The sequence below is a fragment of the Schistocerca gregaria genome, chromosome 10, assembly GCF_023897955.1.
Source record: "Schistocerca gregaria isolate iqSchGreg1 chromosome 10, iqSchGreg1.2, whole genome shotgun sequence".
In the NCBI taxonomy this organism is placed as follows: Eukaryota; Metazoa; Arthropoda; class Insecta; order Orthoptera; family Acrididae; genus Schistocerca; species Schistocerca gregaria.
The window spans coordinates 196,454,978-196,481,507 of NC_064929.1; the positions used below are offsets into that span (position 1 = coordinate 196,454,978).

The window sequence follows — 26,530 nt, forward strand, 5'->3', positions numbered from 1 at the left end:
TGTCCTCCTTCAGTTCTATCTGATGCGGATCCCTGACTGCACAGCAATACTCCAGAACAGAGCAGACAATTGTGGTGTAAGCAGTCTCTTAAGTAGACCTGTTAAACTTTTTACACGGTCTGTGTATAAATCACTGTCTTTGGTTTGCTTTCCCCACAATGTTTTCGTTGTGATTGTTCCAATTTAACATATTCATTACTGTTATCCCTAAAGATGTATTTGAATTTGCAGCCTTTAGATTAATAGTAACCTCAGAATTGTTGCAGATGATGCTGTTATCCATAATGAAATACTGTCTGAAAGAAGCTGCACAAATCTGCAGTCAGATCTTGATAAGATTTCAAAGTAGTGCAAAGACAGGCAACTTACATGTTAAAAAATGTAAAACAGTGCCCTTCATAAAACACAAAAATGTAGTACACTTATGACTATAATATCCGTGGCTCACAGTTGGAATCAGTAAACTTGTGCAAACATCTGGCTCTTTCTAGAGACATGAATTGGAAAGACCACATTGGCTCAGTCATGGATAAAAGAGGTAGCAGATTTTAGTTGGTAGAATACAAGGGAAATGCAGTCAGTCTACAAAAGAGGTTTCTTTCAAATCACTCACGCAATTCATTCCAAAATATTGCTCAAGTGTGTGGGACCAATACCAAAGAGGACCAACAGAAAATGATAACATGAATGGTCACAGGTGTATCTGACCTGTGGGAGAGGAAGAACGTCATGGAGATCCTGAAGGAATGGAATTGGAAGACTATCCTGAGAATGCCCGCTTAGGAGGTTTCAAGAACTGGCTTTAACTGATGACTCCAGGAATATACTACAATTCCCTTGGTATTGTAAGGGCAAGCTTAGATTAATTACAGAACACACAGAGGCATTTAAGCGATCATTCTTCCCAATCTCCATCCGTGAGTGGAATGAGAAGAGACCCTAATAACTGGTCAGCTGGATGTACCCTCTGCCATAGACTTCACAGTGGTTTGCAGAGCATGGATGTACATGCAGAACTGGCAGTTGTGAGTATTATACAATGTAGAGCTATTTCTTTTTTTTCTTCTTGGCTACGTAATTGGGCTGAGGATCAATGGCAGTTGCTGGTGTAGAATTTGTGTGCTACTTGTATTCGTACAGTCATAACCAGGAAGAGTTATCTTATTTAACACAGCGTGTTTAATACACAAACAAGTATAGCGAACAAAAATAGTGCCACCAGATTTTCAAATGTCCCATCACACAGGGTAGACAACATATACATACGTAATTCCTTTATTTGACTGAACGTAATGTCCCAGGTGTTTTTTGCCAGAGTAAATATTTGTGCTCGGCAGTTTCTAAGCGAAAGAAAATCGAAAAACTGAAAGCAAGTATCCATTAAATTTGAGTTTTAAAGTGTACGGTTGTACGATGCCCTTTGGGTGTGTTGTACCCTAGGTAGTAGAGCTGCACATCTGGAATGTTGATAGTTATGCGATACAATACATAGGATTTGTTGTGTTTAGTGTGACTGTTTTCGAAGTATACATGTTGCTTTGTAGTCGTCGCGTGTGTTCGGTGGACGTTGTCGTGATTCTGAAGAATGACGAATAGCATCTCGAACTCGGATAGCTGCAACACATTTATACTCACGGAAACCTAACCTCAACAACTACTTCGTGTACTTGACCATGATAATGTTGAAAGCATATTTGCTGCGGAATTTGCCTGAAAAACTCTGCTACAGATTAAATCGTTGCGTTAGATCTGTGAGTGTGACACATAAAAAATGTGATCAAACGTTTCGACCATACTCTACTCGCCCTATTGCTCCTGCTTGGAATGTTTTGTTTTTCGGCACCGATGATTTTTCAGCAGAAAGCTTAACAGCTCTTTGTAATGAAATGTAAGTACTGATAGTCAATTGAAGACTATTATTATTATTATTTTGTTTTCCATTAAAAAACCCAGTACTACGAAAAATCCTTGTAATTTGCAGATCTCATTTAACGCGTTTGTTAAAACAACACATTTCTTAGCTTAATACTTTCAGTGTTTGCTGTCACTATTAGGCAGTACATACTCTATGTTCTACTCAGTGCTTTAGCTCTTTATGCATAGAATGATTGATGTATCGAAAATAACGGGGCGAGTGATTCTACAGTGAAGTTCAAGACGTGAATGTAATTTTCCCATTTAATTACGTTCAATAGAGCTTTCCTTTTCTCGCGGCACCTACCACAAAGTGTGATCTAACACAGCAGTGTGTTCCTGTACAGATTTCCGTGTCTTGCCTGCGAAAACGGCATTCAAGTTAGGGTTAAATTGTCTTCTATTTATATGCACATTAACGCTCTATGCCATGGTTTTTGTATTTTCTAACATTGACTGATCGAGTAGTATCAAAATTGTATAGGTGACCCGTGTAATTGTGAAATTATGAGCTTCACAGTCGAGCATGCTGCTTGTTATTGCTGTTGTGTCAGACTTTGAGGGCAATGTGACCTTAATTGTCGGTGGATGTTTCACAGCGTTTTACGCTTGTAGAAATAAGCTAACTTACAAAAAAGTGAAGCACAGAGAAAACATGATCAGACGTCAGTGTAACTTCTGATATATAGATGATTAGAGTTGGTTTTTCTGTGATATGTAAAACGGCCCTCCACAATACGTTAATGTTATCACCGGGTCTAGCGGGATGTATGGACACAGTACTACTGCTAAGACGGTACTCCACTTGTATAGGAAACAAGTTCCGCCTCCTCCTCGCAGGGCTGGCAGCCCGTATCCGTTGTTTGTAGATCTGCGAAAGCAGTACTGACATGTGGATATAGGAATCACCGACCCCATTGGGATCGTGGGCGTCTTCCTCGAATCCCTTGATGATTCAGGATTTGTCTCTTCACTCATTTCTAAATAAGAAAAGAAGCCAACAAGCTAATCACAACACAAAGCAAAACGGAATCCCTGAGCCATTAGGTGGTGGCTACATTGTATTGTGTGGCCTGACCTCTACCGGTATTTTAGGCAACCATTATTCAAAACACACCCGCGCGCCAAAGTATCCTCATATGACTTATGAGTCGCGAACAGCGTAAAACGGCATGGAACTATCACAGACCACAGGCTAGGCTTTGCAGCACCAATGGCAGCAGCGCGGCATGTAGAAGACGCAGGTGAGGATGAGGTGGATGCCTTGGAGGATGTCGCCACATCCACGCTATCCGCCACCGATGGTCGTGCAAACTTCTGTTCGAAACCGCTCCCTCCCGACATCCTGGCTTACATTAAAGAGAAAAACCGTGTATTCCGCGAATGGCAGATAACACGCAAGCCCACCACAAAGCGCCTCTTAAATAGAATGCGCAGAGAAATAAAAGCCGCAGTGGAGGCTCACAGAAATAGCTAGTAGAGCAGCAGATTGAAGTGTCAGTGTGGTTCTGTGAACTAAGGGAAAACTGTCTAGCGAATAGTGCTTAGTTACATTGTGTTAAATAATGACGGGAGGAACATAATTAGTGCGGTATAAAATTACGAGGACGACGACGATTCTTCCTTACCACAAGATGTGTGAGCATAAAGCTGTTATTTATGAAAATTATGTTCTGTGCGTCAAAATAGCAAATTAGGTATTTAAAACATAAATGAATTATTTGAACTCAGTGATGTTCTCTTCACCAGTAAAATGCAAGCAGCCTAAAGAAACTTTTTCTTTTCTGATTACAGTGTTGCAAAAATCTTATTTGTTTAATCAGTGTGTAATTATACCATATCCAGTCATTTAAGTTTGCAGAATCATTAACTTTGAATATTTTTTTTACATCCAGATTATTAGATAGTAAATAGTTATACACTTGCAGATCTTACAATACATAATGATGGAAAACTAAAATTTATCATTTCAATTAATATAGTAGTAACGAATATGTCAATAACTGTGTTTTTTACAGATTATTCATCTGTGCTTGATGTTAGATTTTAATTAAGAGTGCCCTGCCTTTCCAGTGAAGTTTGAGATAGTGAGAGATTTGTGTGATCTCCCAACAAATTTTTTGTCATACTGCCTTCCATTTAGGTAAATGTAAATTTACCCAATTTTTAAACTTGTCTTCCTTCTGTCTACCTCCTGTTCTTGTTCATTGTGATCACCCCTTATCTGATGAGTTCCATAATTGACCACAGGGACCAGATAGTGTTCATAACTGTGTTTTTCTAAAATAGTTAAGTGAAAATCTAGTTCTAATTTGGCAAAAAAATTGTAAAAGGGCAAGGTAAACAGCTGCGCTCAAGTGTAAGCAGGGCTGCAAGTACAAAAAAAATGGTTTGATAAACAAAAAATAAAAGCTTGGCATTAAATTTTTACTCTTTCTTTGTAAATGCTTAATGTGTACAAAAATTTACATATAGCTTGTCACTGTGGATGCATGTTTACTGGAATGTAGTGTGTATGAGATAATGTTAAATATGATTACATGTAGTATCTACAAGTGTAGCATCTGCAAGTGTTTCTGTTAAAGTCTGTTCTTATGGTAAACAGCTTAGTGCCTCTACAAACAAGTTATGACAATAAGCAGTAAAAATATATGAAGTAGGTACTGTTAGTAGTAAACCTCTCATTATCTTACTGCTAGATAGGTACCTCTACATTTCTCATAATGCTGACCTTCTTTTCCCCAATTTTCCATTAATTTGCATCAATTATGGCCATAACCTGTACCTGTGTGGTTCTGAAACAAGATGTTTTTTTATCCCATTTCGTAAGCAGATTAGTTAGTTTAGCAAATAATTATCATTCCACTTGTCTTTTCTCAGAACCGAATCTATAAGGGGATTCAAACATAACTACTTATTCACCACACACATCGTTTTTATCCACTTACCAACATTTCCTTATGATCGCATGGATGTACTCCATTAAATTTTGTGATAGCAAAATCCAGCCATAACATATGTATCTTATGTTTGAATACATTATTACTGCTCATAAAAAGTCACAAAGTTTCATGTTTATTCACAAGAGGCCCTAACACATCATTATTTCATTCCACAACAATCCTCACTATAGCCTACTAATTCACTGTACTTCATCAAATCACTTCTCATTTAATTGCTACACAATGAAAGCAGTACAAACTTTCATATCATAATTTCATGAAGGTAATACAACTTTCCATTTAATTACCTATTTGACTAGCAAAATTTTATACGTACATTATTTGTTTTGTACACTGCCCAAAACTAACTTCATTTCTCTGCATGCACTAAATATGTCATTGTCAAAGTGAAATTAGAAGTACAGTGTCCCTGCATAATTTTTTTTCTCGTAGCAAATATAATTCTTCTAGGTTTATTATCACAATCCACAGTAGAGGTAGTTTCAGTATAATCTTGTTGCATATATCTAGTCTGGGCAGTAAATACAAAACTAGTGAAGGCAGGTACATACAAACTACTAGGCCACAAGTATAGCAATTTTCCTTTGTCAGATACTTGCAAAAATAATGCTTTATATTAGATTAGATTAATACTTGTTCCATAGATCATGAATACGACACTAAGTAATGATGTGGAACATGTCAGATTAATAAAAGATGTCTGTACAAGATATTACATTACACAAAATATTGCATGACACTAATGTTTAAGCTGTTTTTTTTTTTTTTCCCCTTCCTTCCTTCCTCCTTCTCCTCCCTTGATTTATACCTAAAAATTCAGGCAGTGAGTAGAAGGAGTTGTCATCTAGAAATTCTTTTAATTTATTTTTAAATGTTGGTTGACTATCTGTCAGGCTTTTGATGCAGTTTGGTAGGTGACCATAGACTTTTGTGGCAACATAATTTACCCCTTTCTGTGCCAAAGTCAGATTTAACCCTGCATAGTGAAGATCATCCTTTCTCCTGGTGTTATAGCTATGCACACTGCTATTACTTTTGAACTGGATTGGATTATTAACAACAAATTTCATAAGTGAATATATATACTGTGAGGTTACTGTGAGGATCCCTAGATCCTTAAATAGATGTCTGCAGGATGACCGTGGGTGGGCTCCAGCAATTATTCTGGTTACACGTTTTTGAGAAATGAATACTTTTCTACTCAACGATGAATTACCCCAGAATATGATACCATACGAAAGCAGTGAATGAAAGTAGGCATAGTAAGCTAATTTACTGAGATTCTTATCACCAAAATTTGCAATGACACTAATAGCATACGTAGCTGAACTCAGACGTTTCAGCAGACCACCATTGTGTTGCTTCCAGTTTAACCTCTCATCAACGGACAGACCTAAAATTTTTGAAAATTCTACCTTAGCTACAGACTTCTGTTCAAAGTCTATATTTATTACTGGAGTTGTGCCATTTACTGTACGGAACTGTATATACTGTGTTTTATCAAAATTTAAAGAGAGTCCGTTTGCTGAGAACCACTTAATAATTTTGTGAAAAAACCCATTTACAATTACATCACTTAGTTCTTGGTTTCTGGATGTTATTACTATACTTGTATCATCAGCAAAAAGAACTAACTTTGCATCTTCATCAATATGGAATGGTAAGTCATTAATGTATATCAAGAACAGTAAAGGACCTAAGACAGAACCCTATGGGACCCCGTACTAGATTAGCCCCCCCCCCCCCCCCCCAGTTTGAGGAATCAGCTGTTGTTTTAACATTACATGAATCACTTATTTCAGCTTTCTGCATTCTTCCAGTAAAGTATGAATTAAACCATTTGTGCACTGCCCCCTTGAACCATAATGATTAGCTTTCTAAAAGAATTCCATGATTTACACAATCAAAGGCCTTTGAGAGATCACAAAAAATACCAATGGGTGATGTCCGGTTATTCAGGACATTTAATATTTGATCAGTGAAAGAGTATATAGCATTTTCTATTGAAATGCCTTTCTGTAGTAAGTAGTAATACTCAAGATCTTTAAAAACTAGTATTGTTTTGACTGTGGAAGGATTTTTGTTTTCATAGGAACTGGTTAGTAGCATAAAATGAAAGACCCTCAAAAATATAAACTTGCATATGGGTTCATAGTAAGATGTCAGTGAACAAAGCACTAGAATGGCCAGGGGAGTATCTCACGCAGTACAAGTAGTGTTAAACTCCAGTTCCTTTAATAACAGTTGCAACAAGCACAAGAGATCTTTATCAGTTACTAGGTTACGTAACATAATAATGAATGACCTTTAATATGAACAAGTTTAACATATGGTATCAACATTAGGCAGAAAAATCAAAATCCCAAGTATGTTCAAATCTGAAGCGAGCATAAACATTTAACAGTATGTTATATAAACATATGGTAAGAAAATACAGTAATTAAAAGATTAATACAAATTTTTATCAACTTAGGTTCACAACTTGTCTGACAATAGCTTTCCTCCCTCAGTCATAACAACGGTAACCATCTTGCCTGAGACTGGAGAGAGAGAGAGAGAGAGAGAGAGAGAGAGAGAGAGAGAGAGAGAGAGAGAGAGAGTGTGTGTGTGTGTGTGTGTGTGTGTGTGTGTGTGTGTGTGTGTGTTCAGTACACAGTAACATTTTCAAGCATAGTAGCAATCACATCCTGATTCAGGTACCAGCAAGTGTAAAAGTTTTCTGGAAGTGAACACAGTTGATGATCAGTAGCCACAGTCAGGCAGATATAAGGTGAACAGACATCCCTCGTTAGATGGGACCGTTGCTTTTTCTGAGTCTTAGTCCCATCTTTTTTGAAAAGCTAGAAACGGACGCCAAGATGTCCCATTTTTGTAGTAGGTACTTATTGCCGTAAAATGCTGTTGGCTGTGGTTCTCAAAAGTTGAAATGTCCTGTTTAGTGCCAGTTTGATGAAAAATTTAGATACTAACAACTGACAAAGCAAACCACTTCTAATATTATTGGCCTACAATATATAAACACCTGAAACTGTGTGGAGACTATGCATGGAGAAGTACAGTTGCAGACATTAATCTAACTGTGCTGGTCTGCACTTGTGTTTAATGTGAATGCCACCACCACCAACAACAAAAACTGTAAACACACATTCTTAATAGCGACTCAAAAATATTCATTACAGTTGTAGCTTATCATTTAGCTACTAAATAGCAGGTCAGCAACTGGAAGCAGTTAATTCCATAAATTATCTGGGAGTAGGCATTAGGAGTGATTTAAAATGGAATGACCATATAAAGTTGATCGTCGGTAAAGCAGATGCCAGACTGAGATTCATTGGAAGAATCCTAAGGAAATGCAATCCGACAACAAAGGAAGTAGGTTACAGTACGCTTGTTCGCACACTGCTTGAATATTGCTCAGCAGTGTGGGATCCGTACCAGATAGGGTTGATAGAAGAGATAGAGAAGATCCAAGAGAGCAGCGCGCTTCGTTACAGGATCATTTAGTAATTGCGAAAGCGTTACGGAGATGATAGATAAACTCCAGTGGAAGACTCTGCAGGAGAGACGCTCAGTAGCTCGGTACTGGCTTTTGTTAAAGTTTCGAGAAGATACCTTCACCGAAGAGTCAAGCAGTATATTGTTCCCTCATACGTATATCTTGCGAAGAGACCATGAGGATAAAATCAGAGAGGTTTAAGGCCCAAACAGAAGCATACCGACAATCCTTCTTTCCACAAACAATACGAGACTGGAATAGAAGGGAGAACCGATAGAGGTACTCAGGGTACCCTCCGCCACACACCGTCAGGTGACTTGCGGAGTATGGATGTAGATGTAGATGTAGGTAGAAGACAGTACTGTGTTCTGCATTTATAAAATAATAAAATACAGTGAGCTTTTGTAAACTGCGATTGCTAAAATACTTGAAATTAATAATATGCCACTGCTGAGAATAAGTGTGTTTTTAGGAGGGACCTACAAAAGGAATGACCATACATTAAAAAATAATTTTTGAGTCAGATGTTTGATGCAGAAACTATAACATAACAATGAAAAACATAAAAGAATGGTATGTGCAGGTGCTTCTTGCAACAGTGTTGACCAATTTTTTTTTTAGTGGAAGTTTTGGTGATGTTGTTTTTGTGGTCTTCTGTCCAAAGACTGGTTTGATGCAGCTCTACATGCTACTCTATTCTCTGCAAGCCTCTTCATCTCCCAGTACCTACTGCAACCTACATCCTTCTGAATCTGCTTAGTGTATTCATCTCTTTGTCTCCCTCTCTGATTTTTACACTCCACACTGCCCTCCAATACTAAATTGTTGATGCCTCAGAATGTGTCCTACAAACCGATTCAGTCTTCCAGTCAAGTCGTGCCACAAATTCGTCTTCTCCCCAATTCTATTCAGTACCTCCTCATTAGTTACATGATCTACCCATCTAATCTTCAGCATTCCTCTGTAGCACCACATTTCAAAATCTTCCATTCTCTTATTTACACTGTTTACCATCCTTGTTTCACTTCCATACATGGCTATACACCAAACAAATACTTTCCTAAAAGACTTTCTGACACTTAAATTGGTATTTTTCTCTTCTTCAGAAATGCTTTCCTTGCCATCACCATTCTAAATTTTATATCCTCTTATCCTCTCTGCTTTGACCATCATCAGTTATTTTTCTGCCCAAATAGCAAAACTCGTCTACTATTTTAATTGCCTCATATCCTAACCTGATTCCCTCAGAATCACCTGATTTAATTCAACTACATTCCATTATCCTCATTTTGCTTTTATTGATATTCAATTTATATCCTCCTTTCAATACACTTTCCAGTCCATTCAACTGCTCTTACAAGTTCTTCGCTGTCTGACAGAATTACAATGTCATCAGCAGACCTCAAGGTTTTTTATTTCTTCTCCCCGGGTTTTAATTCCTACTCCAAATTTTTCTTTTGTTCCCTTTACTGCTTGCTCAATATACAGATTGAATAACATTGTTGATATGCTACAACCCTGTCTCACTCCCTTCTCATCCACTGCTTCTCTTTTGTTTCCCTCGAGTCTTAGAACTACCATCTGGTTTCTGTAGAAATTGTAAATAGCCTTTCACTCCCTGTATTTTAACCTTGCCACCTTCATCATTTGAAAGACAGTATTCCAGTCAACATTGTCAAAAGCTTTCTCTAAGTCTACAAATGCTATAACCATAGGTTTTGGTGATAAAGATACGAAATTAGCAGCTATTGAAGAAGCATTCATTTACCATACTGCTCACCACAAACTGTCTTTCAGACCAGTGGACTGCACTGCTAAAACCGAGCGAGGTGGCGCAGTGGTTAGCACACTGGACTCGCATTCGGGAGGACGACGGTTCAATCCCGTCTCCGGCCATCCTGATTTAGGTTTTCCGTGATTTCCCTAAATCGTTTCAGGCAAATGCCGGGATGGTTCCTTTGAAAGGGCACGGCCGATTTCCTTCCCAATCCTTCCCTAACCCGAGCTTGCGCTCCGTCTCTAATGACCTCGTTGTCGACGGGACGTTAAACACTAACAACCACCACCACCACCACCACTGCACTGCTAAATTTCTCCAATGGGCTTTTGAACCAAAATTTACTTGTGGCCATAGCAAAACCAAAGCAATTATATTAAATGTTTTAAACCGTTTGCCATTTCTCCACTAGAGTCTGATTTACAGAAAGTTAATTTTATTTCAATAATGACAGATTCTTCAAATCACAAGGACATAATATTTCTGTTGCTCATCAGGTCCTTTAATTATGCTGAGGGGATTTGAGTTGACTAGTCTTGAAAGAACTGTGACAGATGCCCGAACAACAGGGAACTGACATCCATTGATACTACGAAATAGTTAGTTGATAATGGCTCGACACTAGCCAAAATCTAGATTTGCCAAATAAAATCTGCAAGAAAGGATGAGTGATTGCTGTACTCTATCATTTGTAGAGTAATTTCTGTGGTAAATGATTTCGAAGCTAATTTAGTTTCCAGTGGCAAAGATTGTTTCATAACATCAGCTATCAGATCAATTAATGGTACACTGGAAATGAGGGTTATCATCTGAGATCATAAAATTTGAACACTATGTCCATACATTTTATCATGGTGCAGCTGAAGATTTAAATTAGTGGCTTGAACCCGTTGAGAGTTTCGAGGAATGCAGTTGGACTGGTTAGTTAGTTAGGTACTTCGTAACATGTTCCATGGATCATTTTGCACAATAGATCATAATAATGTGGAACGAGTCATTATACATTCACATCACAAATTAATTTGTACATACAGTTACATTCTGAACATCTTTACAAAAAGAATAGAAAGATACATGGATCTGAGTTAGTTAATTTCAACCCACAACCTTCTACACATTACAATAACAGAAATTCTACAGAATAGTTGTTGTTGTTGTTGTTGTTGTTTTTGTGGTCTTCAGTCCTGAGACAGGTTTGATGCAGCTATCCATGCTACTCTATCCTGTGCAAGCTTCTTCCTCTCCCAGTACCTACTGCAACCTACATCCTTCTGAATATGGTTGGTGTATTCATCTCTTGGCCTCTCTCTACGATTTTAACCCTCCACGCTGCCCTCCAATACTAAATTGGTGATCCCTTGATGCCTCAGAACATGTCCTACCAACCGATCCCTTCTTCTGGTCAAGTTGAGCCACAAACTTCTCTTCTCCCCAATTCTATTCAATACCTCCTCATTAGTTATGTGATCTACCCATCTAATCTTCAGCGTTCTTCTGTAGCACCACATTTCGAAAGCTTCTATTCTCTTCTTGTCTAAACTATTTATCATCCATGTTTCACTTGCATACATGGCTACACTCCATACAAATACTTTCAGAAACGACTTCCTGACACTTAAATCTATAGGAGTTGTCAAGGCGAAACTTTGTCAGTTTGTTATCAAATTTTAGATTGCTGTCTGTCATACATTTTATATCTCTGGGTAAATGCTCAAATATTTTTGGTTCACCATTATGCACACATTTTTGTGCTAAAGACAATCTTAATATGGAGTAATTAATGTCATTTTTCCTTCTGGTATTGTAATTATGTACTTCATTGTTCCTCTTGAACTGTTAAGTATTATTTACAACAGACTTCATGAGGGGAATAAATATACTGCGAAGCAGTAGTCAGAATGTCGAACTCCTTAAACAGATGTCTACAAGATGGATCACAGGTGAGTTGCACATATTCTTCTCTCAGCACATTCTGTCCCAATGAAGACTTTCTTTCTTAAAGATGAGTAACCCCAAAACGTCAGTCCATAATCCATATGACATTGAAGAAAAAATGCAAAATATGTCGACTTACTGATTTGTCTCTCCCAAGATTGGCAATGATTCTAAGCACAAATGTGGCTGAACTAAGTTGTTTTAGAAGTTCCAAAATGTGTGTTTTTCTGATTTAAATTCTCATGAGTATGGATCCCTAGGAAGTTTGAAGTTGCCGCCCTATTTATTATTTGCTCACCATGCGTTACACTTATTATTGATGTAGTACCCCTAGATTTGCAAAACTCAGTACATTGGGTCTTTTTAAAATTGAGGATGAGACCATTCGCAGAAAACCAGCCAATGATACTTTTAAGAACTTTATCATTATTTGTATTTCTGCATGTATGCTTTGATTGATTACTAATTCTGCTTGTTATATACTAGGTGAAAGATCATTTACATGTATGAGGAACAGTAGTGGACCTAAGATCAAAGCTTGGGGAACCCCATACATGATTTTGCTCCAGTCAGAGTTATATCACTGGACCATATTTCTTGAATTACTAAGTACAACTTTCTGTATTCTTTTGGTTAGATACGACATTATCCAATGGTTGGCTATACCATTATTCCCGTAAAATGTTAACTTATTTAGGAGAATACAGTGGTTCACACAATCAAATGCCTTAGAGGGGTTGCAGAAAATACCAATGTGTGCTATTTTATTGTTTAATGCTTGTAAAACCTGCTCAGTGAACATGTAAATGGCATTCTCAGTAGTGCAACCCTTCTGAAACTGAAACTGTTGTTGTTGAGGTGACACACTACTCTGGATTACATTGCAATCTCAAAAGATTTCAGTCTCTCTGGAAAAATGCCTTGAGTTAGTGATGTATTACATATTTCAGATAAGACTGGGCTAATTTCATGGGTATGAATTTTAGTACTCTGTTGGAGACACCATCAAAACCAGGCAAGTCTTTATTTTTGAGAGAATGTATAATTTTCTTAATATCAGGAGAAGAAGTTAAAGATATGTTCATATGATTGAATTTTATGAGAGTTAAATTTTTAACATACTTATGTGATTTTGCTCTTGAACAGTTTGCCCCTATACTTTCTACTATGTTTAAGAAATGATTGCATTTGCCGCATCTGACTCATCATTTATAGCCCTTTCATTCATTTCAGTAGTGCTGTTGTGTTGTTCTGTCTCTGTTTGTCATTACATTACCTATTTCCTTAAATCTGGTCTTGGAAGTAACAGTTAATGCAGGAGTACCCCTGAGGAAATAACATTTGTAAAAATTTCATTTGTGAAATGGTACTTTCAATTATAGTGGATAATACTGGACAGTATGAGAGTATATGTATATTAAACAATATACATTACTGAAAATATTAGAAAACTAGCAAGTGGGAAAAGTGTCATTGAGTGACTGCTGGGTAGAAAATATTTCACATTGCAGTACAGACAGTGTGCCTTATATCAATGTTCTTAAAATACTAGAATTTCTTCTGTGTTTACCGGGAACGAACACCTCCAGTCAATGAATGTTTTCTCATATGGATGGATGTTGGACAGTTGATGAGAACATTCTGACGCAAGAAGGATTTAGTGATGGCGAATATTATGTGAAGGACATAAAATCTGTTTGTAATAAGCACATTTCATTCAAAGCAATGGGAAAAGATGTATTTAATGAGGAAAGGTGTGATATTTCAGTCTCTCTTCTTCTTCTTCTTCTTCTTCTTCTTCTTCTTCTTCTACCCTCCTCATAGTCCCACAGTCATGTCTGGGTCACAGCATTTTCACATTCGCTCCTTTCTACACCATTCTAGTGCTTGTTTTATTTACTTACATCTTCAAATTACACATTACTGTCAATCGGAATTTACATCTTTGAGTCAAACTGTTACAATAAGTTGCAAATTAGATTACATATGCTTTTTGTTCCACAGGTCTATAATGACAAGATTCTCAAGGATGTAGAACATGTCGTAAAACAGGAATACCCAGGGCATATGTACAAAAAAAGATATATATTAGTTAATTTTCGTCAATTAAATTGTTCTCGTAGATGCCGAATAAATCACAAAATCTCAAAAAACAGAGAAAAAAATGACAATATCAAAGCTTTTTCACAGAAGTGTAAATGAGTATACGAGAGTTGGGACTTAAATAGTGACAACCATTTATTCACAACCGATACAAAAGCAGCATGGCATAGAACCAGTGGCCAGCGATGTGGAAGGCATAATATACCTTTAGCAGAGCCTGGTCTGTTGATGGTGTGAATGAAACTGTCTACTGTCTGTCGAATCTCTGGAACAGTTCTGAAGTGAATGCCATGAAGTGGTTCCTTCATCTTTGAAATCAAATCAAAGTCAGAAGGACTTAAGTCTGGGGAGTATGGTGGATGGTACAGTACCTGCCTGTCCCATCGACCGAACAGAGCAGCCACAGCTTCCACTGTATGTGCCCGTGCATTGTCGTGCAAAATGGTGGACGGGTTGTGCAGAAAGTGTCGCCGCATCTTTCACAAAGCTGGTTACAGGTGATGCTCCAAAAACGAACAGTAATACAGTGCATTGACGGTCTGCCGTGGAGGAACGTAATGCTTTAGGATAACACCATCACAGTCGTACACGAGAATCACCATAACTTTCGCCATACTGGGGCTCTGATGCACTTTCAACTTTCGCGGCAACCCATAATGACGCCATTTGTTGGATTGGTGTTTCAGTTTTGGCCCCTACAATGTGGCCCATGTCTCATCCAGTGCTACGATAAGGCATAAGAAAGCCTTTCCTTCACACTCATAGCACTCAAAGCGTGTCTGAGCAGCATTGTAACGCATCCATTTCTGCATTTCCATCAAGTCATGCGGAACCTATCGTGATGCAATTTTTCGCATGCCCAGGTGTTCCTTCAGGATGTGCAGCACTGTTGTATGTGCTAATCTGGTTTTATGAGCGAGCTCACGAATCGTATGGCATCTGTCACTGTCCACTAATGCGGCAACAGCATGCAAATCTTCAGAGACTCTAGGACGACCTGCCCAATGCATATCTGCCACAGTTTGCTGGACCTTCGTTGAAGGCTTTTACCTAATGTGCTACTGTTCTTAACGGCAATGCCAATTCCCCGCACACCTCTTGAATACCTCAGTTAGACTGTGGTGCTGTATGACCTCTGGTACATTCAGTCTTGATCCAACTGCGTTGTTCCTGTTTTGAAAACATAGTGAGACCCTTACGTTAGACTACTCGCTCACAAGTGATTGTGTTTCCCTCAATTGTGCACACGCTGGTGACGTGGGACGGGCGAGTCCATTTGCTTGGAGGGAAGAAGGTATGTCAACAACGTGTGCTATCAGCAGTAATAGTAGATTCCATTGTATAGTGTCTCCACAGCAGTGTAGCCACTATTTAAGTTCCAACCTACGTACACTGATGTCCATAAGGTAATTCTTTGACCATTGTACATAGATTATTATAGCCACTCATCGTCATTCAGAAAGCAGTTTGCAACACTTACTTTCATTGAGTGCATTACCACTTCAATGATATGCAGATATAATATTTATTGTACAACATCTTTAATAATTTATACATTCGTTTATTTGTCCTTAGACCATTATATACTACAGTTGTTGTTGTTGTGGTCTTCAGTCCTGAGACTGAGCAGCTCACCATGCTAATCTATCCTGTGCAAGCCTCTTCATCTCCCCGTACCTTCTGCAACCTACATCCTTCTGAATCTGCTTAGTGTATTCATCTCTTGGTCTCCCTCTACGATTTTTACCCTCCATGCTGCCCTCCAACGCCAAATTTGTGATCCCTTGATGCCTCAGAACGTGTCCTACCAACCGATCCCTTCTAGTCAAGTTGTGCCACAAACTCCTCTTCTCCCCAATTCTATTCAATACCTCCTCATTAGTTATGTCATCTACCCATCTAATCTTCAGCATTCTTCTGTAGCACCACATTTCAAAAGCTTCTATTCTCTTCTTGTCTAAACTATTTATCGTCCATGTTTCACTTCCATACATGGCTACACTCCATACAAATACTTTCAGAAATGACTTCCCCACACTTAAATCAATACTCGATGTTAAGAAATTTCTCTTCTTCAGAAATGCTTTCCGTGCCATTGCCAGTCTACATTTTATATCCTCTCTACTTCGACCATCATCAGTTATTTTGCTCCCCAAATAGCAAAACTCCTTTATTACTTTAAATATCTCATTTCCTAATCTAATACCCTCAACATCACCCGACTTAATTCGACTACATACCATTATCCTCGTTTTGCTTTTGTTGATGTTCATCTTACATCCTCCTTTCAAGACACTGTCCATTCCGTTCAACTGCTCTTCCAAGTCCTTTAATGTCTCTGAAAGAATTACAATGTCATCGGCAAACCTCAAAGTTGTTATTTCTTCTTCGTGGATTTTAATACCTACTCCAAATTTTTCTTTTGTTTCCTTTACTGCTTGCTCAATATACAGATTGAATAACATCGGGGAGAGGCTACAACCCTGTCTCACTCCATTCCCTACCACTGCTACCCCTTCATGTCCCTCAACTCTAATAACTGCCATCTGGTTTCGGTACAAATTGTAAATAGCCTTTCGCTCCCTGTATTTTACCCCTGCCACCTTTAGAATTTGAAAGAGAGTATTCCAGTCAACATTGTCAAAAGCTTTCTCTGAGTCTACTAATGCTAGAAATATAGGTTTGCATTTCTTTAACCTATTTTCTAAGATAAATCGTAGGGTCAGTATTGCCTTATGTGTTCCAACATTTCTACGGAATCCAAACTGATCTTCCCCGAGGTCGGCTTCTACCAGTTTTTCCATTCGTCTGTAAAGAATTCGTGTTAGTATTTTGCAGCTGTGGCTTATTAAACTGATAGTTTGGTAATTTTCACATCTGTCAACACCTGCTTTCTTTGGGATTGGGATTATTATATTCTTCTTCAACTCTGAGGGTATTTCGCCTTTCTCATACATCTTGCTCACCAGATGGTAGAGTTTTGTCAGGACTGGCTCTCCCAAGGCCGTCAGTAGTTCTAATGGATTTTGTCTACTCCCGGGGCCTTGTTTCGACTCAGGTCTTTCAGTGCTCTGTCAAACTCTTCACGCAGTATCATATCTCCCATTTCATCTTCATCTACAACCCCTTCCATTTCCATAATATTGTCCTCAAGTACATCGCCCTTGTATAGACCCACTATATACTCCTTCCACCTTTCTGCTTTCCCTTCTTTGCTTAGAACTGAGTTTCCATCTGAGCTTAAAACCAGTTGTGAACAGTTGTGGATGAGTGGCTTGAGGCATTGTGATCCATAAAAATTCCATTGTTGTTTTGGAATATGTAGTATATGAAAGGCTGCAAATGGTCTCCAGGTAGCTGAACATAACCATTTCGAGTCAGTGATTGGCCCATTTGGACCAGAGGACCTCGTTCATCCATGTAAACACAGCCCACACCATTATGGAGCCACCACCAGCTTGCACTGTGCCTTGTTGACAACTTGGGTCCATGGCTTCATGAAGTCCACACCAGAAGCGAACCAATTTTTACCACCAACTGAAATTGGGACTTATATGACAAGACCACAGTTTTTCAGTCATCTAAGGTGCAACCGATACAGTGAGAAGCCGAGGAGAGATGCAGGAGGCAAGGTTGTGCTGTCGGTAAAGGCACTTGCATCGCTCGTCTGCTGCCGTAGCCCGTTAACGCTAAATTTCACTGCACTGTTCTAGCGGTTATGTTCATTGTACATTCCGCATTGATTTTCCTGGTTATTTCATTCAGTGGCCATCGGCCACTGCTTTGTCATCAGTGACAGGTAATGCCTGAAATTTGTTATTCTCAGCACACATTGACACTGTGGGTTGCGGAATACTGAATTCTCTAATGATTTCCAAACTGGAATGTCCCATGTATTTAGCTCCAACTACCATTCATCATTCATAGTCTGTTAATTACCGTCATGTGGCCATAACCATGTCAGAACCATTTTCACATGTATCACCTGTGTACAAATGACAGGTCTGTCAATGCGCTGCCCTTTTATACCTTGCGTGTGCAATACTACTACCATCTGGATATGTATATATTGCTATCTCATGGTTTTTGGCACCACAGTGTATGTACGGAGGGAGTATTGTAAATGCACATAACTTTTTGGTTTTACTTAGTTGGAGGAGCTGGTCATTGTAATGAAAGAAGATGCTCCTTACGTATTCTTTTACTTCTGTTCTGAATATCTGGACAATACTGTGTTCTTTCCTGATACATACTGGCAACCTGTTAAAATATTACTGAGCTAGTAAGTCATTTTTAGTTTTTTGTAAATGCATAACATGAGAGTTTGAAAGATTCAGGGTTAAACTGTTTGTTGCAAATCATTTGCAAGCCTGCTCCACTATTCTCCTGACTGTGTTATTTTTTCTCTTATGTAATACAAATTGTTTTGCGTAATGGTGATAGTCTGTAACTGCAAAACATGTCACCAAGATTATTTGTGTAGTAATTATAATTCTAAAACTTCAGTGCTGTGTAATTTTATTGCATTTAATCACCACAGGTGAAGATATTCATAATTACATCATTATAAAAGGTATGTCTGTTTGGCTGTCATTTAAAGCTGTGTTAGATATTTGTGTCAAGACTTTGTGTTTTTCAGGAAACTGCTAAGAGTCGTGGGTCATCTAGAGGTTGTGACATCGACAAAATCTCGTAAACCAAACCCTGTACAGAGGATCGCACAGCAGGAAAACCTCGCAGTTCATCCATGGCCGTTGGAGTCTGTGCCACCAGGATTTCACATTGGTCTTGTAGCATCTTTTGGACACCTCATTCCCAAGAAGATAATTGAAATGTTCCCTTTGTAAGTACTGTTGGCTTGTGAATCTATATATTGCAGTTGTCAAATATCAATACACATTATTCACTTGAAGAAATTGTAAAATTATGAGACTGGATTGCTAGCCAGTACTTAACTTTAGAAGGTGAAATTCTTAGTACTGCCTCCGGACACGTATAAAAGTGTGAGGGTGGGCTGTAAAGTAATGCCTCTGAATTTTTTACGTGAAGACTCTTCAAGCTTCATAAATAAAACAAATAATACTAACATTTGACATCGTCATTCTGCATGTCTACATATTTATTTATCAATATATATATTAAAAACAAAGATTCCAAGACTTACCAAGCGGGAAAGCGCCCGTAGATAGGCACAATGAATAAAACACACACACAGAATTTCGAGCTTTCGCAACCGGCGGCTGCTTTGTCAGGAAAGAGGGAAGTAAAAGGAAAGATGAAAGGATGTGGGTTTTAAGGGAGAAAGTAAGGAGTCATTCCAGTCCCAGGAGCGGAAATACTTACCTTAGGGGGAAAAAAGGATAGGTATTTTCTCGCGCGCACGCGCGCACGCACGCACGCACGCACGCGCACACACACACACACACACACACACACACACACACACACACACACACACACATCCATACATACACAGACACAAAATAGTCATCCTGGCGACAAATACATTTTCCTAATGAGAGACTTGTTTGTTGATATCGTCACTGTAGAATTCCTGCTTACAGTTTTCTGAGGGCCTCACAGTATTTTGGAGTGTTTATGGCCTGAGTTCAAAATGCGTCACACCTCTAACATCCCAGAACACTGTGAGCATGAATTTGCCTGCTGATGGTACGGTCTTGAACATTTTTGACTGTGATGACCCTTTTTGGCAGAACTCCTATGATGCTTGCTTGTTTTTGGGGTCAAAATTGTGAACCCAGCTTCCTACACCTGTTCATGACATTGAGTCTGATGAGTCTTGTTAGTTGCCATATGCGATTGTCCACTCTGAGCTCTGTCACACACATAGAGGTGAGCACCACCATTCCTTCATTACAAGCACAAACAACCCAGTGTTACACATTAATGATGTCGGTACAATCGTTATCGTACACAGCTTTTATTTTTCTACTGGTTTCAGTTGAAGGCAAATTTCTTGCAATTAGAAACTAGGTTAGAGACTTGATCACAGCATGCTGTTCATCCTGCACAGACCTAGTTCTGTTACAGGCTGCCATTTTACACCACTGTCATGTTACATACTAAAATTTGGAGCCTTCTAGTGACAGAGGATTGCAACTTGCGTTAGTGAAGCAGGAAAGGTAACTGAGTAATATGCATGCCATGTAATGCCTCATCTGGTACCAAGGATGACTTGGACTGGTGGAAGTGACACTTGAAAGAGAGAGAAGAGTAGAGCAAGGTGAAGTGATGCCTGGGATCCCTGATGTTGCATCTGCTTGTGGCCTCTTTGTCCTGGCTGCTCAGTTGGCAAATAGTGGAGGGGTCATGAATCTCTTGAGTGGAAGGTGAAAGTGTTTGCTGGCTGCATGGCTGCATGGCTGTTCTGTCCCATTTTTCAGCCAGTATCACAATGCAGTACGTCAACACAGAAGACAACCAACGAAGAAATAAAGAAAACGGAACATCGTCACGAGCCTTATCTATATGAGGGTGGTATCTGTTCTTTCGGACATGTCTGAAAGAACTCTTATGGAAATTGGTAGATTGACTGCTGCGAGTAATGAGTATAGTGGGCAGGGGCACTACTAATGTAGTGTGTAGACATTAAGTTGGAAATGTGGGTCTCATGGGAAGAATACCAGAGATAAGTACCTGCAGTCTCACTATCCTCTGTGTCCTCGGCGGCTCAGTCAGGCAGAGCGTCTGCGATGTAAGCAGGAGATCCCGGGTTTGAGTCCCAGTTGGGGCACGCATTTTCAACTGTCTCCGTTGATATTTATCAACGCCTGTAAGCAGCTAATGGTCTGTACTTCATTGTAATTTCATACAGATATCTTGTCTACATCATTTTGCAATTTGTTTTGATCATCTGATGACTTTACAAATATGGTAAATGACAACATCATCTGCAAACAATCTAACAGGGATGCTCAGATGGTCTCCTAAATTGTTTATGCAGATCATGAATAGCAGAAGGCATGTAACACTTTCTTGGAAAATGCCAGATATTACTTGTGTTTCTGTTTTACTCGATGACTTTCCATCGATTACTGTGAACTGTGACCATTCTGACAGAAAATCATGAATCCAGTCACGCAATTGAGAAAATACTCCATAGGTACACAATTTGATTGGAAGTTGCTTGTGAGGAATGGTTTCAAAAGTCTCCTGGAAATCTAAAAATATGGAATCAGTTTTACATCTCGTTTCAACAGCACTCATTACTTTGTGAGAGTAAGAACAGTTTTCTGAATCCTTGTTGGCTGTTAGTCGATTAATCATTTTCTTCAAGGTAGTTCATACTGTTCAAACTCAGTATTTGTTCCAAAATTCTACTGGAAATCGACGTCAGTGATATGGTTCTGTAATTCAGTGGAATAGTCCTATTTCATTTCTTGGGTGTTGGTGTGACTTGTGCTGCTTTCCAGTCTTTTGCTATGGATCTTTCTAAGAGTGAGCAGTCTTATATGATTGCTAAGTATGGAACTGTTGTATCAGCATACTCTGAAAGGAATGTGACTGGTATACAATCTGGACTGAAGGCCTTGCCTTTATTAAGTGGTTCCAGCTGCTTCGCCACACTGAGGATATCTATTTTTAAGCTACTCATGTTAACAGTTGTTGTTAATTCAATTTGTGGAATATTTACTTTATCTTCTTTTGTGAAGGAATTAGTAACTCTGCTTTAGTGGCACTGTTATCAGTAACATTATCATTGCTATTGGACAATGAAGGCATCGATTGCGTCTTGCCACTGGTGTTTGTTAATGTGACCGGAATCTTTTTGGGTTTTCTGCTCAATTTCAAGACAAGACTTTTCATGTGGAAACTATTAAAAGCAGCTTCCATTTAAGTTTGCACTAATCTTGCAGATTTTGTGTTCTTTTTAATTTGGCATGCTTTCTTCGTTGCTTCTGCAACAGTGTTCTGCCCTGTTTTGTGTACAGGCTTCCACAAATGATGGTCTTGTATGCTTGAGAATTGTGTTGGAATGCAGAGAAGCCTGTAGAGGATCAGCACTTTGTGCAGGAAGTGACAGTTGGTCCTGAACATAAACAATTGTAACATATTGTGAACAGGATAGATTGAAAAATCAGCCAACCAGTTGCAAATGAACGTTTATTATCCCCAGATCATGGTTTCAATATTTATAAAAAAAAAAAAAAAAGGCTCTTAAATGTGATTTTCATTTTCAGAGTATCCCTGTAGATGTAGAGATCTTCTTCGGGAGTATTGGCCCTAAAAATGTATACACCAGCTACAATTACTATTTTTTTTTAGAAACATAATAAAATATTAATAGAAATATTTTATCTTGTGACAACTATTGCATCATGTGATGTAATAAGTGAGTGTGTTTATTTCACAAATATTTTTCTGTTAATATTTTGTTGAGTTTGTAAAAAAAATTACTTTTTAACTGGTGTATACATTTTTAGGGCCAATATTTCTGAAGAAGACATTTTTATAAATATCGAAACCATGATCAAAGGATAATAAACCTTTAGTTGCAACTGGAGGACTGATTTTTAAATCTATTCTGAATTACACACTTGCTGTTTCGCAGTGATGTTTAAGATTTTGATACTGTGAACAGTTGCACAGAAAGAGAACTGTTATCATAGATCACACGATTGCAGAACAATCACTGGAAGCAGTCACATCCATTAAATATCAAGACGTTTGTGTATGGTACAGTTTAAAGTGGAACAACTACATAAACCTTATTGTAAGTAAGGCAGATGCCAGGCTGAGATAGATTCGAAGAATCATCAGGAAGTGTACTCCATCCACGATCGTCCGATCAATGTCTACCAGTCTTTGTCCTTTGGTAGTCGAGGAAACAATGTCAGCATGTTGATCCTGTTTTGACATATTTACTAATATAACGTAGCCATAGTTCAAGTTCCTGCTTGTACCTCACACAAGTCAGAAAGACAAGAATGTCACGCTAATCCCTTGCCTTCATATTGGAGCTTATATACCTGCACCGGAGTCACACTATATTACATATATGTTCCAGCAACACTCTCAAATGGAAACTTCTTAATTACCCCTTACAATCATTGACTTTCTCACCTTTGTTGTAATAAATAGCAAAAGCAGCAGTGTTTCCATCTTAGAGGTAACAAATGCTTACAGAATGTAGCCATTGCTGCTGTAGGTAACAGTCTGTACTTTTTCTCTTTGCAGAGGTGTTCTGAACGTACATGCCAGTCTCCTGCCTCGTTGGAGGGGTGCAGCTCCCATTGTATATGCCGTATTGAATGGGGACACAAAAACAGGAGTTTCCATAATGCAGATTATGCCACACAGGTATGTAGGCACTGAAAGAAATATTGTGTAGACATGCAAGTATGTGTGATCACTACAGGTGTGCCACAGTGATCAAAATTGGGTCCATGCTTGTATACAAATAAAAAAAATAACAGGAATTGTTTAATGTTGTGGACTTTATACATCAAATCTTCAATTTTTTGTCATGGTACAAGTGTTCCTGATGTATGTTTGCATATTCAGCTGTTTTGAATATTTAGTTTATTGCTGACAGATGAAAAAGTTATACGTATTTCTGAGTCCTCAGCGAATTAGTACTTTGGAAAAAGATGGATCAAAGAATTTGCATTAAATTTTGCTTGAAAAATGGAGTAAAGTGAAGGTAGTGTTTACGAGTGGTATAAATGTTTCAAAGAGAGTCAAGAAGACATGGAAGATAACGATCATCCTGGACACTCTAACACATCAATTTCTGATGATAATTTCGAAGAAGTAAAGGTAATGGTTCTGTAAAATTGCCAGATCACCATCGGAGAGGTTGCTGATGATGCTGGCATATCCTTTGGCTTATGCCAAGCAATCTTTTTGGATGTTTGAGCATGAAATGGGCGGCAGCAAAGTTCGTTCCGAAATTGTTGAAACACAATCAAAAGCAATGTTGCATAGACATCTCTCCGAAATTTCTGAATGAAGTCGACAACAATCGAGGTCTTCTAAAAGAGCTTACAACAAGCGGTGCAACATGGGTGTATGTATATGATGTCGAAACTGAACCCCAGTCGCCCCTGTGGAAACTACCAGGAGAGCCGAGACCTTTAAAAAATTCAATAAGTTTGATCACATGTGAAGGTCCTTCTCACTGTTTTCTTCGATTACATTGAAATAATGTATCATGAGTTTCTGTCTTTTGGCTGTACAATCAATAAGGAATACTACCTGGAATATGTTGCCTCAGCCACTGTGTTCGCCAGACATGGCCAACTGCAACTTCTTTCTGTTCCTGAGGCTGAAGAAAAATGTGAATGGATATCATTTTGCCACCATTGATAAGATAAAAACAGAATCACTGAAGGAACTGAACATCATAATGAAAAGTGAGTTCCAGAAGTGCTTCCAAGATTGGAAAAAACACTGACAGAAGTCTGTTGTATCTGATGGGGATTACTTTGAACAGGACAAATTTGATGTTGATGAACAAATAAAGATTCTTTAAGAAAAACAAAAATTCCTGTTACTTTTTCACCACACCTCACATGTGGATGACCTTCCATAATATATACAAGAAGCAGAAATGGTTCTTTTTGGTGATGTTGCAAATAGTATTATTGGGCTCAACTGAGCAATTTCAACACTTGGAAATGTAAATAACATTTTTGTTGAATTTGAATAAAACACAAAACATGCAGTTCCGTATGGCACAGGGCCTGACAATACCATTAGCAGTAATTCACGAGAGTAAATCAATAAATGAAACAGAATATTCTACATTCTCAGGTGTTTAAATTGATAAGAATCAAAACTGGACGTCTTAAATCTCTTAGATCTTTAACTTCTTGTTACATGCATATTGTTTTGAAATGCAGGCAATGGTAGTCAAATGTCCACATTTTTATAAGAAGGCAAAACAAACACTGCTCTGTCTGTAGAAAGTTTGATTAAAACTATGACAGGTTTCATGCAAATTTAGGCACATCCTCAGGTGATTTAAAGATGGATTCAAAAGGAAGTACTTTACTTTTTTTTCTTTTTCCACTGCTTCAGTAATATTGTTATATGGAGTATAATAGAATTTACTTAAATCTTGTAAACAAAATTGTTTTATGCTGTCCTGAAGCCCCTCCCTATCCTTCATGCCATTGATAAATTAAAATGTATTAGAAAATAATTCGGGATGGAATGTAACGATATTATGAAAAGAATAGTTGCTATTCACCATATAGCGGAGATGCTGAGTCACATATAGGCACAACAAAAATACTGTCATGAAATAAGCTTTCAGCCAGTAAGGCCTTTGTCAAATATAATCTCTCTCTCTCTCTCTCTCTCTCTCTCTCTCTCTCTCTCTCTCTCTCTCTCTCTCTCTCTCTCACACACACACACACACACACACACACACAGTCTCTGGCAGCTGAAACCAGACTGCTAGAAGCATTTATGAAATTGATAAAAAGCAGGGCTTCCCTAAAACAAAATAAAATTAGTATTTGGTGCTGAGAGAATAAAATAAGCCCTGCAAAACATGCGAAAATGTATAAAAACACCAATCAAAAAATACTGTGTTGTCAGCTGAAGGCAATGTGGGTGTGGACATTGAATGTGCTAGAGCCCTATGCAAGCAGTCACAAGGAAAACTGCATTGGCTGCAGTACCCGAAAACCCAGCAAGATGGCAGTAGAGAGTGTAGTGCTAATGCTCCGAACGTTAAGCACGAAAGTGGCAGGTGGCAGGCATAAAAGGAAATTACAGTTTCAATCAGCAAGTGATATAAAACATGGACAATGCATGGAAAGAAAACTTAATACAGAATATCCCTTATGATTTCAGACTGCTTAATATTTATAATGGATATTATTCCACACAATTTGTAAAACCTTTTACTTCTTCTAAATTCTCCATTGGTTTTCAGACGGCATGGAAAATATCCAGTATAAGTGTTAAGTAGTGTGCATCATAAGAGATTTACTGTATTGCTTTTCTTTCCATGCATCATCTGTGTTTTATATCACTTGCAGATTTAAATTGTAATTTATTTTTGTATACAGCTCCTCCCTCTCTTTCATGCTTCACTGTTCGGTGCACTAGCTCCACTTTCTCTAGCGCCTTCTTGCTGGATTTTTGGATACCATTGCTAATGCAGTTTTCCTTGTGGCTGCTTGCATAAGGCTCAATCAAATTCAGTGCCCACATCGCCTCCAGCTGATAATATGGTATTTTTTCTTATTGGTACTTATATACGTTTTCACACAGTTTTCGGGGCTTATTTTATTTTATCTGCACCAAATACTCAATTTATTTTGTTTTGGCGACCCCCACCCCCTTTCATAAATTTTAAAAACACTT

At 38.3% G+C, this 26,530-nt stretch overlaps 1 protein-coding gene across 4 annotated transcripts in view; it reads left to right on the forward strand.

Moving 5' to 3' along the window:
- Positions 1-1,312: 1,312 nt before the first annotated feature.
- LOC126293397 (methionyl-tRNA formyltransferase, mitochondrial-like) overlaps positions 1,313-26,530 on the forward strand; it is a 56,883-nt gene continuing 31,665 nt past the window's right edge. The window contains exons 1-3 of one of the 4 annotated variants that reach the window (XM_049986607.1): positions 1,313-1,888; positions 18,828-19,031; positions 23,387-23,509. In XM_049986607.1, coding sequence (XP_049842564.1) covers positions 1,674-1,888; positions 18,828-19,031; positions 23,387-23,509 — 542 coding nt within the window. In that variant the 5' untranslated portion in view covers positions 1,313-1,673. Of the gene's footprint in view, positions 1,889-3,006; positions 3,159-18,827; positions 19,032-23,386; positions 23,510-26,530 lie in introns of those variants that run through there. The other 3 variants (XR_007552288.1, XM_049986605.1, XM_049986606.1) reach the window with 3 other exon arrangements.